Genomic DNA, 17438 nt, shown 5'->3' on the forward strand with positions numbered 1-17438 from the left:
AAACAGTTGCATCCATTCAAAGGGAAGCAATGATGGTAAATACTAAAACTAATTATCATCCTCCAGCCATTAATCGACTTCCACCACTTATACAGCACTGGCAAATGAATAAATGAACAGAGGACATAAAAAGGTACAAGGGGCTAAAAATCAGGGGATGACTGAGGTACTTTGGACTGAAAGCAAACTATTGGATACATTCAGTGGTGAAATAGAAACCACTTGCATTCAGAGGAATCTCTGCTTGCTCACATTTATAGCCTGTTGTATTTGTGCTTTCGGTAACAGCTGTGCAATGTTAAATGCACCAAAGAGCAGGTTTTAATCTTCAAATTAAAACAACAACAACAACAACAACAAGGTAATGAAAGGCACGAGGACTGCAGGGTACACACAGAGACAAGCTTGTTTTCTTTCCTTTTCCTGGAACTCTTGACAACAGTGGCAATCCCCAGCCACGCAGGTTAGAGATAGATAAGTCGGAGGTGCACCGCTATCTCTGCATGTCCGGGTCACAAGATACAATCTACAGGTCCATCAGTGGAAACGCTGGCCACTGCTCAGGTTTACTTCCTTCTCTCCTCGCCTCTGTCCTGCAGCTTCAGGAATATTAAATATACGCTTCGCTATCCTCGCTGCAGATGTGGCGCCATTGATCTTGTGTCAATCCTGAGGCCGCAGTAACTCGATTTGGTATCAGTCATGGCTAAATGAGAAAGAGGCATAAATGGAGGAAGAGTTGACGGTTTTGACAGGTTTCTCATTCTGATTATGTTCATTTTTGCAGGCGGGGCAATATTTAACATAGATTGTGGCTAAAGATTTATGTCAGCATGCTTTCAGTCGGGTGCTTAAGCCTTTCAGAGTGCCCTCACTTGTGCTGTTGCACAGGCTGGACAAGAAAGTGAAGCTGACACCAGTGTCAACGACCTGCATTCTCTTGAATGACCAGCAGACCATCAATTGTAAGAGAAAAACTTGTTTAAATACAACTTACATTCCGAAGCACAAACCTCACAACTCAGTAAAGACCAGCTGGAACTGGCAAAACACAAAGGCCTCTGTGTAACCCCGGCACCCATCATTTGTGTACAGTGTTCCTCATTATACCTTTGTTGAACCTAACCTAACACAGGACCAATAACTCGACGACGCAGTCCTCCCCAAGGTCGACTTTAGGTGTCAGCAGAGGACCTCTCTCCCCTCTCCTCCTTTTCTCCAAAACCTTAGATATACCATAACTATGGGATTCACAGGCAGACTGACAGAGGATGCCCAACTGTTGTTCATGTTTGGCATTGCCTCAGTTCTCCTCAGATCTGAGCTGCTTCCAATTTCAACTGCACTCATCACTGACTCCAGAAACTCCATCTTTGGTCGCCTCACCTGATAATCCAAATCTTCGCAAAGAGGTGTGTTTATACGCAAGTATATAAGAAAATGATCCATATAACTTCAGTCATGACCGTTATGGCAAAAAAAAAAAGAAAAATCAGCACTGACCAAAATACAAAACTGTAGGTTTCAAAAAGTTTCTCTTAAGACCTCAAAACCTGCTAAAACAGTATGACACATTAGTTAACCTGAAATGGACACACTATTTTAATGATTTACAAAAAAAAAAATTCAAACACGTTTGGGCAACATCCTTCCGGGATTCTTTGGTGCGCGAGTTGAATTTTCTTAAAGCAATATTCATCATAACGGATTCTACTCTAATGAGGATTCCAACCCCCCTACAGTGCTGAGCGCTTCACCAGAGTCAGCAATGAGCTTAATGCAATTAAGGCTGCAGCCGTCTCATTGAGCCTCTTCGACTTTGTGAGACCCAGTTTGCGCAGCTACTTCTCAAATGTGGACAAAGTCTGATAAGCAGAGGGCTCGGTGCTGGGGGCAGCTTCTTCGGAGCCTTGTGTGACTTGTTTCCACTTGAAATCTACTCTGTTTATCCAGCTGGATTTAGTGACTATTCCGAATCAGAGACTTGGACGTTTAATTTAATACTCCCGTTGTTTTTGAAAGGACCACAGTGTCATATTTGCCTCTGCAAAGTCAGGACAAACTAAGCTCGAGAGTGTGTTGCAGTGATATTGGACGCTCTTCCTCATCACCTGCATGTGCATCTATGGAGACACTGCAAAATGAGAAGCACACGTGAGGCCTTCGTCTTAAATTCAATTTAAAATGGTGCATTTATGAGGTTGTGAGAGATATCGTAGTAATGGCAGAAGGCTGTAGTGCTGTATCTGCATTGTGATGCTGCATTGTGATTCACCAGAAACCCCGACAGTGGCTCTGTTCCCTTTTTTTTTTTTTTTTGCCACATCACTGGCAGTGTTACCACCTTCCTTCCTCACAGGAGCCGGCTCCCCCTCACAGGCTCTCATTTGAACAGCTGAACATTGCCACCAAGTGGCCGGAAAAGCCATGATCCCAGTCATGCTGGCAGGAGGGTTAACAGCTCCAGATGCTTGCCATCAGTGCACCACAAGGGGAAGGCATTGCAGATGCAGGTGTCATGGCGGGGGTGGGAGGGTTGCGAGCAGAGGAGCGGGTGATGAACACAGAGCTTGGCTGCAGGCCGAGTATTTTTGATGAGCATGACATCAAATCAATCATTTCTTCATTAGTCTTACAAGACGAAAGGTGCTGCTCAAACAAATGGGCATTGCATGTAGATTGCATGTTGATTTTTCCTTATCGTAAAACAAAAAAAAAACCTCTTTCATTCATTTCTATCGCCGCTGAAAAGCAGATCTGCCAATATCTCGCAGCCATACAGCCCATCATGGTGCTAAGCATCGCAATCTCTTCTAATATGCACTCGACTACAGGCCTTTACCACGTGCTGAAGGGGAAAATGACATTTTCCCTCCAATGCATTTCAACTATCAGGCCTCGCATCTTCCCTCTCCTCACAATCAAGGTCGCACTGTGAGAGTGCTAACAATGTGTGGGGTTATTCTCCCCCCCCCCCCCTGCATTCATTACAATATAATTAGCTGCGATGCTATTCAATTTCCCTCATTTCAGACTTCTCAGATCAATATCACTCAGGCTGCCGACTAAATGGCTGCACTGCTCCCAGGGATTTTCTTTAAGGCTGAATGGGAAGTATCAATCATTGGACTAAAAGAGACACTGGAACGCTGGACTCAGTTATGACCACACACACTTGACGACGCGGTGGTGCAGCGGGATAGTCGGCGATATTTCAAAGAGGATATTACATTACGTGTCAGGTTTATGACACGGCTGCTGCTCCTTTTTTTCTTTATCCCTACTGACCACTGTCGAGGCACAGACACAAATCTGGACACCTCAGGACTCTCAGGACAAGAGGCCTGTGCGTTTGCTTCTGTGACTCCTTCGTTTGGTCAATTTCTCCTGGCGCTTCATTAACAATCAGCTCAGTTGAACACACACACACACAAAAAAAAGCAATAAATGTGAATTTCTTTGGCTATTTAGACGTGATGGATGTGGAGCGTCCTCGCCGGTAGAACGGGCCGCCACAGGAGGAGAATAAATCGCAGCTCCATAATCATGCGGTTAATGCCGGATGCATCTGTGCGAGCGGCCGAGGTCGATGGGCCAAGTTGCGAACACATCACCTCTGCAGTTCATCAGCTCACAGCTGCACCGGCACGTTACCACAAGAGAGCATTTAAGAGTATCACAGCACTCGATGAGATATGAGCAGATTCAAAGGGCTGGATAGAGCGAGATCAATGTCCTCTCGTTGGACTGGACATACAGAGTGGGAGTCAGGCAGTCGGGAGGCCCAGACTGGCTTCATCTCTGAGAGTAATTAAATGTGGCATTGACTCCGAGGCTCATCCGGGGCTAGTTATTAGCGTCTGCGATGGAATGCCACGAGACGCTGGATGACACGCAGGATGAAGGATTGAAAGAAGTGTGTGTTTGGTCAGTGCAGATTTGCATCTGGATGAGTCTTGTTTTGGGGCGTTTTTTTGAGGATGTGGTTGAATGTGGTTGAAAGATGGAGCCTGGACATTTGGGAATAATATTACACCAGGGATGGCTTTCATTTATGATGACGGATATAAAAATGAGAACATTTTCATACTGAATGAGGGCACTGATTGAATAATAGACAGAAGAGAGGATAATAGTATGTTAAATTTGGGTTTGTGTGCGGTTGGTGTAGTGGTTAGCACTCTTGCCTTTGCAGCAAGAAGACCCAGATTCGTGATCCGGTTGGAACAAAGGCCTTTCTGCATGGAGTTTACGCATAGTCTCAAAAACATGCAGATTTGGGGATTTAGGTATATTGGACACTCTAAAAAGGGAGTGTGAGAGCGAGTGGTTGTTTGTCTCGATGTGGCCCTGCGATGGACTGGCGATCTGACCCTCATGTGGAGGATAGAGCGGCAGAAGACGGATGTTTTGCGCGGTCACAGTGGCTCTGACTTTTCTCAGGGTAGTTCCCAAGGAGGGAGTAAACCAACAAGACGGAGAGAAACCAAAACACACACACACACAAGAAAGCAAGCGAGGAGCAAAACCGTGCGAGAACAGAACAGCTACTTCCAATCTCACAAAGACGAGACAAAACCTTGGCTTTCTTTCAGTAACATTCTTATTAGGTACAGAAATTCTTGAACAGAACAGAAAACTAATGTCTGGGGTCCACAAGAATGCAGCATGGACATCAGTCTCAAAGATTCATTCAAGGAACAACAAACAAACAAATATCCTTCTTCAGGCAGTGAGTGACACAGAAGGACTGGCAGCTGTTTCGCTTTTTATACAGAAAAATAAATACCAGCAGTGTGATAGTCTCATTCAATGACAAACCAGCAGGTAACACTATGGCACTCGAGGTCTGAATTCTCCACACACGGGCACAAAGTATCAGACCATTTTAGACCGTAAGCGTCGTCCTTTTCAGCTCTGGAACTTCCAAGACCTCACGTTTTAAATGAAAGAGAACTTGGCATGCGACATTAAAATAAGAAATGCTCAGTAAGAAGTCTGGAGTAGAGAATAGAGGCATGAAGGGGGAGAAGCATGCAGGATAAAAAAAAAAAAGAAACACTAAAAATTCAACTTGAACACAGATTCTCAGGATAATGGGTTTGCTGCTGTCGCACAAAAAGCCTCCAGTTTTAATGCAGGGCTCCAACTAATCATTATTTTCATTGTTGTACCGACTGATCCATCAATTATACTCTCAATGAATCAGTTAGTTTGGTTTATAAAACATTTTTCTGTCCACAAACCAAAAGATACCGAATATAAAATACAAAATATTCACTTTAAATATATTGTATTTAAGCTTTCCGGAGTGGGTTCTTCTTCGTGTGACAGCAGCGCGTCACCGTTTCTGCTACAAGGAGAGACCATCAGTGCACCGATACAAGACAGCACTGTATACTGAAAACATCACAACAGCAAGAACTATAGGACAGTTACTGATATTCAGGAAAACATGACAAAAATATGATGCTCATCAACGTCCCCCGACCCCACCGTCCCCCACAGTCGTTTTGCTCTTTGCAAAATGGTTGGTTTCGTCGCCGTCAACAGTATTATATACACGACATCAAAATTGGTCCACTGAAATGTATTTTCAAAAACAGGATGATGGACAATAACAAAGCAGAGATTCTCAGATGACGACGGAGGCTTAGTACGGGGGCGACAGGTTTACATTCTTGGCAATAACAGCACCTCTATTATGTTGTGACCAAAGAGTAGACGAGCGCTCCAGTCTGCAGAAAAGTGCTCAAATAGATAGATTCTACTGACTTTAAACATTTCATCAAGAAAATACAATATTGTGGATTAAACAATACATATAGTAACGTTAACACTTGGCTGGAATGCTATTGAAATGTAGAGATTTTTTTACACCACAAAGACATTCTGTGGAGTCGCTGTTGCAGTGTGTGTCCACTGTGTGGCACCATGTAGGTATCCTGGTTTTTGTGTTCAGTGCAGTGTCTCCTCACACACACACACGCACACACACACACACACACTCACGCACACTCACACACTGACACACTCTGCAGAACAGTCTGAGTCTGCAGCTCCCAGCAGTTGCTGATTTGGCCTCTTGCACACGAACCGTTGGAAGGATTTTTAAAATAGAGCGAGGTGGACACTGGCGCCGGCTCCTCCATGCAAAGAACACGTTCAGTTCACGGCTCCTGCAAGTATTGTCATAGGGTGAGAAATGCTGTACATACAGGGAAACAAGTGCTCAATGAAAATGGAATATAGTGGTGTGTATAATAGATGCGTGTCTTCTCGTACGGCAGCCCTGAAGCCCAACATTCACAATTTTTGGCACGTCTGTCGTAATTAAACCAAATTAGTAATGTGAATTAATTACAAATTAAAGCCTGATGGTTGGATAGACGATCACCTCAGGCATGTAAATACTATACTTTAGAGACTGTTGTGCATCTGAAAAACCTCCAAGAGCCTCGAGTATGTCGATCTGCCCTGAATAATAAAGATCTTCTTCATGAGAGTAGCTGTTATGCTTCCACCTTCTCGCCGTGTTTCTTGACTGGCAAATACCTTAATGAGCATATTGATATGGGGCTGCTCGATTAAAGGAAAAATGATAATCACGATTATTTGGGGCAAAATTTAACTTGAAACAAATGGAATTTATTGTGGGTAAAAATAAAGATAAAAAAAATAAAAAAAAAAATAAATAAAAGTGGCTTTGAACATGACATTTTTAATTACATTTTTGAATTTACCTTAAAATAACTAAATAAATTGTTGTAAATTGTATATCTAACTTTACTCATGCTGCGTGTTTAACCCCGGGGATTCCACTGAATGTCTGTGTTCTAGTTTTGCTGGCGGATGACGAGCGTAACAGGAAGTCAGACACTGTTACGACATTAAAGCGTAGTCTTCAGAATAAAAGCCCCCATTTTGTTTTGATTATTTTGTTTTTGTAATCGTTAGGGACCATAATCATTTTATTACAAATTGCAAACCTTGATATCATGCTCACGTTATATGACCTGCTTCACTAGAATGACTAGAAATAGCTTCAAATGTATAATACGCACCTTCAAAACTATCACACACACACAATCATACAAACTTTGTGTCAGGGAGAAGAGTATAGTTGAGGCTTTTCAAGAACACCAGGAGTAAACTCTGTGTCAGAGAGAAAATGAAACTGTGAAGTAAAAATGGGAAAAGTGATTATTTCTCTCACCTGGTTATAGGTGGACATCAAACACTCCTTCCTCCACTGTCTCTATATCCTCTTCAACAATGACTGTTGGACAAAAAGGAAAGTGAAGACATTTATCAAACAATTGGAAATAAAAAAACACTGATGAAATGTGCGGCATCTGTCTGTTCACCATTGCCTGACATCATTATTATTATTATAATAATATCTCGATATCAGAAGTTTCACACAGTGATACACAACAGAGGCAGGAGCGGCGTCACTTTCACTAATATCTGATGAAATCACTGCAGTGATGAGTCTTTTGACCAATTACAGTTTCAGTGCAAATGACGCCATTGTTTGCGAACACCTTCCAAATGTCACCACAGCATATGCTTGGAGGAAGACGAAAGCAAACCCTTCAAATAGCGGAGGTGTGGCCATGGCGACAAGAGCGGCTGAGAGCATGCTGCACATTATTTTTCTGGCAGAGAAAATCTTCTTTCTTCTTGGTTTTTTTTAAGAACACTGAGGAATCTGACAGTGTGCCTTTCCAAATATGTAGATTTCATACTGCCTTTAAATCACATCAAAGAGGAAAGATGTGTTTTGCAGGAATTAGAAAATGCTGTGTTGAAAAGTGCTTCACAGTTGCTCTTAATAGCAAACTCATGCACAAGATTGTTCTCATTATATCAGTCTTTAACTGGCAAATAGTAATCAGGATATCGTATTCTTCAATTTGACTTTTTATTGACGTTAATTTTAACTGATATTAAAGATATTAAAACATCATATAAGAAACACAACGAGATATCGACCGATACCTGTTTTTTTTTATAGCTGATACTGATGTTTGGAAACGAGTGATGTCATATTTTTGGCCCATATGCTTCAAATTTCTTGTTTTTTAATTTTTATTTAACCTTTTTTTAACCAAATCTCCTGTACAAGGGCGTCAGCAACACATGTCATATTAAATACAAGTTTAGAAAAACAATGACTACAAACAATAAATTAAAATAGACGATCATTTAGTCGTTTTCCTCCATCTGATCAAATTGAACACATTTCTAATTACAAATGATGCACAAAATGAGTAATACAAGAGACTACTAGTTGACATAAACACGTATGGTCTGTCTCAGTCGTCTCAAAACAATTATCTACATTAACTACATTATCATGTGCAAATATCAGTCTACTTTCAAAACACAGCACATTACAGGTAGTTTGAGAGTTCTAAAGTGAGGGGGCAGGGACTAAGAAGGCTCACTCACCTGTGTTCTGTAAGCTGGGCGGGGTGTTGGCAGGCGGAGGGAAGCTGTAGGATCTGGCCTGTAGAGCTGGCGGCGTCTCATGGCTGATGCTCTTGGTCCTCTTCCGGCATTCGACAGCCAGGCGGCTGCGGCAGGCCTTGTGGCAGTTCACCCCACAGGCTGCACCCACGGCGTCCACGTGGAGGGAGGAGGAGGAAGAGGAGGAGGAGGAGGAGGAGGAGGATGGCAGGCAGCAGCCGCAGGGAGAGGTGTCATATAAGGGGATGAAAGGAGGACGGTTGGGGTCGCAGGAGAGGGAGGGAGAGAGGGTGAGATCGGCGGAAGTGGACGGAAAAAATATTTATTGGGAGTGATGGGGAGAAAGGGAGGGCAAGTGGTGACAGGCAGACACACGTGCACTGGCACACACACACACACACACACATAGTGTGAAGCTGACCGTACCAATCAACAACTCTGTCAACCAGGGGGAGTCTAAGAGCAGAGGAGCAATGGGCCGTCCCGCAACACAGCAAGAAAACACGTACGTCAGAGTCAGACAAATTCACCAGTTGTTGTCCTTCAGATTTTGTTCTTTATATTTTTTTAAATCAGTCTGACACTGAATACGAAATGAAATGGCGAGACGGAGACTTCAGACGCTACCAAACTGACATTGGAAGGTGGCGGAGAGGGTGGCTTCATATTTATGGACAATTACAAGATCAGTATATACAATCCCACAGAGAATGTTTAGCAAACACATTGAGCTCGTCCTTTAAACACTCGTCCAAATACAGAGTTCTCAACATGGGTGATCCATTTTGATTACGTTGCTGCTGCTCTTTCTACCTCCCTGAGTACTGGATAACGAGGGTAATGGGGATGAATGGCTGTGGGGCTTTTTTTTCATTGACTTCTTCTGCACTCCTTAATGCACTGGAACGAGCCAGAACACTTCCATGCACCGTCGCGTGGACACAGGCGAGCGGAGGATTTAGGAGAAACTAGAGGGTACCAACGGCGGCAAATCTCATGATGGTGTCTGCCCTCAATTTGAATGTTTTAACTTAGTTTTCTCAACTGTCAGCATTCCTTAAAAATGAATAGAACACATTATAATAATATCACTTCATTTCACAATATCATATATCAATATTGACATTAAATCTTGACATTCTATCTACTCTTTGTCTGAGACTTGACGCTTCCAGTCAGTCTCAGATGTGAGCTTTTGACCTGCTGAAACTCTTTTCATGACTTCAAAGTCATTACATTTAAATTGTGTGATTTTACGTTTAATTAATAAGTATGTTTTTTTTGGAAGTACTGTACTTTGCTACGTTTTAAATCACATCCGCTACTGAGTAAAACTAAATGTTGAAATAAAAATAAACAAACTTCAGGGAATGATGAGGACAGGTGAAGTGACGCTAATTAAGGTCCCCGAGTGAGGGAATTAAAGCATTTGTGACCTTTGACCCATGTGGACCGATCCATTATGTGGATTTATTTATTTCATCAGCACATTCATTTCTAAAGCTTTGCCTTGAATTAAAAAACAAATCATGTGAGATTTGTGTCGCCTTGTCCTTTTGGCACGACATGACAAAAGAAGCCCAACCTTGACTACATTTTACACAAGCTACTTTTTTTACTTTAACTCGAGTAAATTTTTAGAGCAGTACTTTAACTTGTACTCTTTCCACCTCTGACGTAAAGTCTCTTTCTTTCATGACGTCACCAACCGCAGACTGAGATTCAGTGGCAGCGTCTGTGGAGCGACACAAAATGATATTCCGACTTTACCCTCGAAATTTCAAGTTTAATTTGTTGTGGGAAAAAAACCCAAAAACAAATGAGTGATTACACAGATATCGGCTTATTTTGCTCCTGTGAGCATTGCTAGTACCTGAATGCAGGACTTCACACGCCCAAAAGGGAAGTTAATGACTCCAGTAGCAATGTAACTCCAGTGTTTGATGACAATTTCCACACTATTTAATGAGCACGCACCAACCTGGGATGAACCCGAATATAGACGCTTTTTTTGTTTGAGCTATTATAGGGAGATGACACTGAAACACACAGACACTCAGCATGTTTACTGATTTGCTGAGCACTTGGCAGAGTCATGAAATGTTATCTGCCGAATTTCCGTCTCCCATTCACACGGCTACGCTCGGCCTATCAATCACTCCGGTGCTCCAGCAGATGGAGACGTGCGCGATTTGCATATTAAATTTGGCATCGTTTTTTTTTTTTTTTTAAAGTTGTCGCTCGACAGCTGGAGGGAAACATATGTAGAATTAGAGGGCTGAATATCCGCAGATTATCACTACTTAACTTCTAGCATCAGCAGAAGCAGCCAGTGGCAATATCCATGCAGGCAGGGAGGCAGAGGAAATGAAGTGTCTGTGTGTGTGTGTGTGTTTTCAAGCTAATGACCATGAGGAGGAGATAATGGGAGGTGCTGGAGGTTTTGTGCGCGCGTGTGTGTACATTTGTGAGATGAACCAGCTCCTTCAAACTCACAACGACTGGGAATCCTGAGAGTGTAAATATTGGAGTGTTGTAGTCTCAGCTTTCCCGAGCTGGTGTTTGATAAGGTTTCTGTGTTGATGACATTAAATCAGCTGCTTCCACTGAGTGGATCTTTATCTGCGAGTGTGTGTGTGTGTGTGTCTGTGTGTGTGTGTGTATACACTGGGAATCGAATGAATCACTAATTCTTTGAAGGTTACACACATCTGGGTGGAACATGCACATCTGTGCAGCAGATGTGGACACTCAGACGATGATCCCTTACCTTTACACTTGTAGCCCTGCTTGTAAAAGCCCCATATCTGCAAATGGAAGGAAAGAGAAGGTCAGTGTGGGTGAGTGTTAATTAGGAAGAGATTATAGCGCCATTTTCCGACAAAGAAAGCTGTGGTCATTATAGAACCTTTGATATCTCGGCCGAGTTATGGTTCGTCTGCTTTTATCTGTTTGTTTGCTAACTGATACGATTTTATTAACCTCGATGAGGCCTTTTTTAACCTCGCAAGATAGGGGAGTAGATAAACTGACATTGTGGGAATCGGAGGAACCTTTATTACGCAAGGAATGGAGGCTTTTTTTGGCAACCCGGAATTCAGTTTTTGACAAGGCAATGGGTTCTAAATATAAGGAATGAAGCAAATCTGTCACATACCTAATAACTATCAAAATAACACATTTTAGCAATGGTGGCAGCAACATAGTGTCATACCTTTTTTTTTTTTTTTGTCTCCCTTACAGACAAGTGAGCGCCACCAAACACAGCAAGCAGGTTTTTTCCAAATTCTATTAAAAGACCTCATGCATAACCTCCTACACCTCACTCATTTGCTTAAATTTGCACCCGTTATTATAACATCCTCTGCTTATTTCAAGACGTACTGTGCTCCTGTTGTCTCTCTTCCAATAATTGCTATAATTAATGCCGTGATTTATGCCCAAAAAAAAAAAAACACAAAAAGTTCAACTATATCATTTCGTCTAACTATAAATATCACATATACACATCGTTGCCAACTCTTAATGACGCTATATGTTACTTTCTTACTTCCCGGACTAGCTATTAGTTTCTGCTCATTTCACTTTAGTGTGAAAATCAGCCTGTAGCTGATCAAAAACACAACGTGGTTAAAGAGGGACTGCTGCTTGTTGCAGCTGACGTACAGTATTAGTTATCGCAGGTAAATCTTCAAGCTGAAGAGTAGAAAAGTGACACTGGCAATTGAACTCCGGATGATCCGGAAGTTCACAGTGAATTGACGGCGTCAAGTGTATTTGCAGAAGCTTTTCCTGCCACCATGGCGTTGTAAACAATGCAAGTCACGTGACGTCCGGTGCTCAGTTGATGCCAAGGACGGTAAGCAAATGGAAAAGAAAACAGCACAATGAAAGAGAGAGAGAGATGCTGGGGGTGGTTGGGGCAGAGGAAGAGCAAAGGGGGGGGAAAAAGATGAGGTTGGTCAGGACACAGAGGGAGGTGGGGGCCCTCCCCCCAACATCAAGCAGGACACAGGGACCACACAGACAGTGGGGGAACAATGACATGAAAGTGCCGAGCTGGAGATCACACACGGCACTGGCACATCTGAGGAGGCACAAAATATCCTGACCTCTGCACACACACACACGCACACACAAACCGACATGTATGCAACACAAACATACATACATAAATACAGTCATTTGAGACACACAGATGTAGGTGCGCGGCCGGATGCTTTTACAACAAGAGGAATCTAAACATAACTACTGTAGACGCACCTTTGCTGCCCGTCAACAGTGTGAAAACACAATGCACGGCAAACAGGAACTGAAAATGTGTTGCTTTTCCGCAGACAACTAATGACAGACTATTCCTGTGGCCAACAACATGCTAAGACTCAAATCAAATCCCTCACTGCAGCATACATGACACAAACCAGATCATGGTGATCATGGACGAGGCTAACACGATTTGGACACGACTTGACATAAGACAGTGCCGTCGTCTACAGTACCTTATTAACCTGCCCGAGCTGTGCAAGTCCACTGTGCCACTTCATAGCTTCATTTATGGTCAAGTTTGTCCGCGTTTGAAAGTGAAAAAACAAACAACCAAAACTGGTATTGATCATTAGCCAAGAGGAACTCTGACTAAGCGCGACTGTGAAAGTGGGTCACAGCTTTTCTGTCCTTCTTCAAGGATGTTCGACATTTAAGAGTGAGACTGCCGACTGTAATAAACAAAGCTCAGGGTCAGTGACCTCCTATGGTGTTGTTCTTTGTTTGCACACAACTCCAAAAAGTGAAACGCACACAATGTCCACAAAACAAAAGAAACCCTTGCGTTGAGTACAGTCAGCGTAAAAGGCTTAATCTAAGGCCACAAAAACCAAACAATTTTTTTTCTTAAAGCAATTACACACTTATATAAACGTACTTACGGGCAGTATATTCAAGTTCTGCCAATAAACCCTCCTAAATGTTACACACTGGACTTTTAAGAGGTGCATTATCTCATACTCCTTCACAACCAAAATGCAATACATGCATAAGAGAAAGCTTTCTGCACTTGGCAGCTAAATAGAATCATTAGTCGTAATTATGTAAAGTAAAAAAAAAAGGAAACGTTTTATAGGTTTTGTATTGATCGGTTTGCCTTCACCGGCCACGAAGAGATCGTTTGCTGCTGCGTTTGTTTTTTTTCGTGCATTTCTCACTCACTGTACGATACGCTCAAGACATAACAACAGATGAGTTTCCATTCACTCCTCCCTTTCCAATTCAGATTACGTCAAAACAAACCCTGAGGAGGCGTCTGTGTCACACTCCGCAGTCTCTCATGTTAAATTGCTCTCAGCCTGTAGCTAAGCACTTGTCGGTTCCTCCTGAGACGCAAAAAAATTACACGCATCCGCGTGCCATTAATTAGGAGGTGGGGGGGGGGGGGAGGCCAAAAGGTGACTGCAGGCAAAGCAAGCGGAAGATTATTAGGATCCATGTGAGACACTGGAGGTGAGTGAACTCTGCAGTGTTTACAGAGAGGGGGGGGGGGGGGGGTTGTACAGCGTGTTTGAGACAAGTGCTGAAAAATGAACTGCGGGAAAATATTGTTTTTAGCCAGGGAGCCAAGAGGAAAGCACAGAGCGGGCATACTGTATGAGGAAGTGGCTGGTGTATCTACCCCTGACACACACACACACACACACAGGGAAGAATAGTCCTTATCTCTCCCCGCTCGCTATTCCAAGTTTCCCCTCATGATGCTTGAGTGTCCTCAGGGGAATAGATGCGAGTCCGTGTCTAAAGTCCTACTCAGTATTTTGAGTGTTAATGTAAATCTCTACCTGCGGTGTAGTCTACGTACAACACATCTCTCTTATGGAGCGTTACTATGTCTCTCTGGTTGTGTATGAAGTGCAGAGCAATGAATGGGACGTCACCATGAGGGCCCCATTCCTGCTCTCATTATGGATGAGTGCTGACTCACTGTCTGAGTCTAAATAACACAGAGCTCCTTAGACGGGGGACTTCAGGGAATGTTAAGGGCCAGAGGACACACACACACACACACACACACAGATACAAGACTGCAACAGCGAAGGGTTATCATCCAGCCCAATTACCTTCCTCCCATATTTCCCAGAATGCATCTTCAGCAGTGTGCAGCTCTACCTCAAAGTAATTGGCATTGCCCTGACCTGACAGGAGGAACAGGCGAGGGGGCGGGGCTATCGCATGCTACCAGCGACTGCCGAGACCCATAATGTAGTGCAGACACGAGTAATGTATATACAGCTGCATTATTATGGAACAGCAGGGTGAACATAGCAGACCTTTGACCTTCTGTAAAGAAACCAAGACATGTGCCATCGATTGAGACTCGCGAGGAAATCAATGCATTCGAAAGAGACATAAGCAAACAGAACAGAGATCAATATTTAAGGCCTTCCCATGAGCCACGGGAGGGTTTGTAATACAGTACATACAGATCCGACCCAGTTTTCTCAATGACTCACAAAGCCAGCGCAGTGCTCACAGAATGTGGGCTTGACGTAGGTGGCCTCGGCGAAGGTGTGGATGAAACCCATCTTGCAGTTCAGCAGAGAGCTGGCTTTCATGAAGTAATCGATCATCTCCTCTCTGCTGATTTTGCCGTCTCTGCGTGAGGAAGCAGGTGACAAGAGAGGGACGTGTGAGTTTTCACTCTTGGTTTTATTAACAAATGTGCAAAAAAAAATAAAAATTCTTACTGGTTCTTGTCCAGCTCTCCAAACTTGCTGAGGTAAGGGAAGTTGTTCCGGATTGCTTCGAATTCCTCCCTGGATATGTGGCCGTCGCCGTCAGCGTCAAAGTTTTTGAAGACAGACTTAAAGCCAGTGGGAGCCACGGGTTAGTTTCAGTGATAATAACAAAAGGACTATAAAGGAATATCGAATGGATCAAAAAATAGCTTTCATTTCCAAATGTTCTAATGGGCTCTGGCAGGATTCCAGCAGCTCGGATCGATAAAACATTTTTAACCCCAAAATCCGATTGCAGAAAAGATTACAGCCAAGAGTGTCTCACAGTTAAACAGTAAAACAAATAACTGCTACTTCATTTTTATGGTCAGCATCACAGTGGTCCCCAGATATTACGCAACTCACCTCCACCATCTTCTCTATGTGTTTCTTGATGATGGTCGGGTCAGCGTTGGGCTTCACTGACACGGCCCACTCGTCGATCATTGTAGGCTTGGGATCAGGCGCCGGCCCGGGGCTGGAGTTCTGCTACAGCCAAGGAGAAACCAAAAGGCAGTGAGATCGATATCAATACACAAAGGAAGCGAGTGTCATCTTACAAAGAAGAGGGGGACAAGGCTAAAGGTTATGACAAAATGTCAGGAGGGAATGAAAATAAAGATTTCCAATATCCCCTATTATTGGTCAATATACATTGTGTACATTTTATACAGTGGGTCAGACCGGTTTAAAATGTTTAGCAATAATGTTAGGCCGAAATAAGGATGATAAATGATCTAAACACATTCACAGCAGGTGATGGTGGCTTGGGGGCGGTGTCAAAACATGATATACTGCGTGGTTCTCTTTTTAAGGATGATTTAATAAACATTTTTCTCACCCAGAGTCGTGATATTTGCACATGTGCCTGGTGAGCACAAACTGCTAAAAGAAGCAACTGCCAATTAAAACCCTTAAAAAGTAAATCCAGGGTTTCGAAAAGTCATTTTGCAGATTCACATGAAGCATGCTCATTTGAAGGCTCACATTGGGCCGAGTTTCCTGTTTACATTTCATCTTGTTTTCTTCCAGCTAAATGTAGCCGCTGCTAATGTGCACTGTTTTTGGAAATATGACATGTATTATTCAATTAGGGTTTAAAGAGGAAAAGAAAATCCCAATTGTTGATATTAAAAGGATCACAATAGCTGTATCAGCACCAACTGTGATACAATCTGACCGTGGCAGCTTGAGAAAGCAGGTGACACAGCTTCAGATGAGGGCAGAGAAAATCAGAAACATCCATCAAATCAAGACAGGAGGAGAGCGGTCTCACTGTCAGAGCAAACAGCAAGGATCTGGGAGCTGCTCACCACTGGCTTTCGTGGTTCTCTCTGCAGAGACATCTGGTAAATCTCCTCCTCTGTGTGGTACTGGTCCAGAGAGACCTGCACAGGCCAGAACACATCAAGTCACTGACTATTTTCGATCTCTGTGACACGTTAAATTAGATATTTGTCTCTACGAAACAAAATAACAGAGAGTTAAAACACGTCTTATAAAGCAAACAGGAAGGAAAACATATGAAGAACATTTCATGTGAACACACAGGCTTCCATTTGCTCCTCTAATTAGGCAGCAAACAGAAAATCAGATAAACACAGAGAAAACCTAAACAGGACTGAAAGACAGAAAGTCACGACACGTAAGACTGGACGGACGAACTAAAGAGCACAAACTGCAAGCGTGGAGACTAAATCCACAAATGGACGGAAGAAAGAGCTGGACACAGGTGAAATACATCAGGGTGAGGCAGGCAGACAAGAGCAGGAAAACCCCAGACAAAGACAGGAAGTAAAATACCAAAAAAGACACATAGGGTAAGTAGCTTCAAAGTAAAACAGGAAATGATAACAGATAGAGTTCAAACAAAGAGTCACATGATCAAAATGTGTTTTTTTTTAAGATAATAACCATGGAATATATCCTTGTTTCATCCTCAGCATCCATTCTCACCAGTGAATAAACACAGTCCTGTACAGTGAGGCACGAGGGGGCCAGTCAAGTGAAAATAAGTCCATCTTTTTTTGGAACAAAGCAATTTTTTCAGTCGGGGCGGGTGATAAAAATATTTGTGATGATAGATAGTTCAGAGAATTTCAAAATAAAAGTGTCTGTGTGGACATAGAACGATAACATAGTTCACAATCAAATGTATTTATGCTTTAAAATGTATCTATGACTTACCATAAATGCATT

General features: G+C 42.9%; 1 protein-coding gene across 2 annotated transcripts in view; it reads right to left on the minus strand.

The window, feature by feature from the left end:
* Positions 1 to 4585: 4585 nt before the first annotated feature.
* LOC131456253 (RAS guanyl-releasing protein 2-like) overlaps positions 4586 to 17438 on the minus strand; it is a 33815-nt gene continuing 20962 nt past the window's right edge. Inside the window, exons 10-17 of one of the 2 annotated variants that reach the window (XM_058624415.1) lie at positions 16553 to 16627; positions 15606 to 15725; positions 15210 to 15325; positions 14976 to 15117; positions 11246 to 11282; positions 8458 to 8616; positions 7217 to 7279; positions 4586 to 6179 (exon numbers count right to left, since the gene is read on the minus strand). In XM_058624415.1, coding sequence (XP_058480398.1) covers positions 7221 to 7279; positions 8458 to 8616; positions 11246 to 11282; positions 14976 to 15117; positions 15210 to 15325; positions 15606 to 15725; positions 16553 to 16627 — 708 coding nt within the window. In that variant the 3' untranslated portion in view covers positions 4586 to 6179; positions 7217 to 7220. Of the gene's footprint in view, positions 6180 to 7216; positions 7280 to 8457; positions 8617 to 11245; positions 11283 to 14975; positions 15118 to 15209; positions 15326 to 15605; positions 15729 to 16552; positions 16628 to 17438 lie in introns of both variants that reach the window. The other variant, XM_058624414.1, reaches the window with a different exon arrangement.

Source organism: Solea solea, chromosome 3, assembly GCF_958295425.1.
Source record: "Solea solea chromosome 3, fSolSol10.1, whole genome shotgun sequence".
Classification (NCBI taxonomy): domain Eukaryota; kingdom Metazoa; phylum Chordata; class Actinopteri; order Pleuronectiformes; family Soleidae; genus Solea; species Solea solea.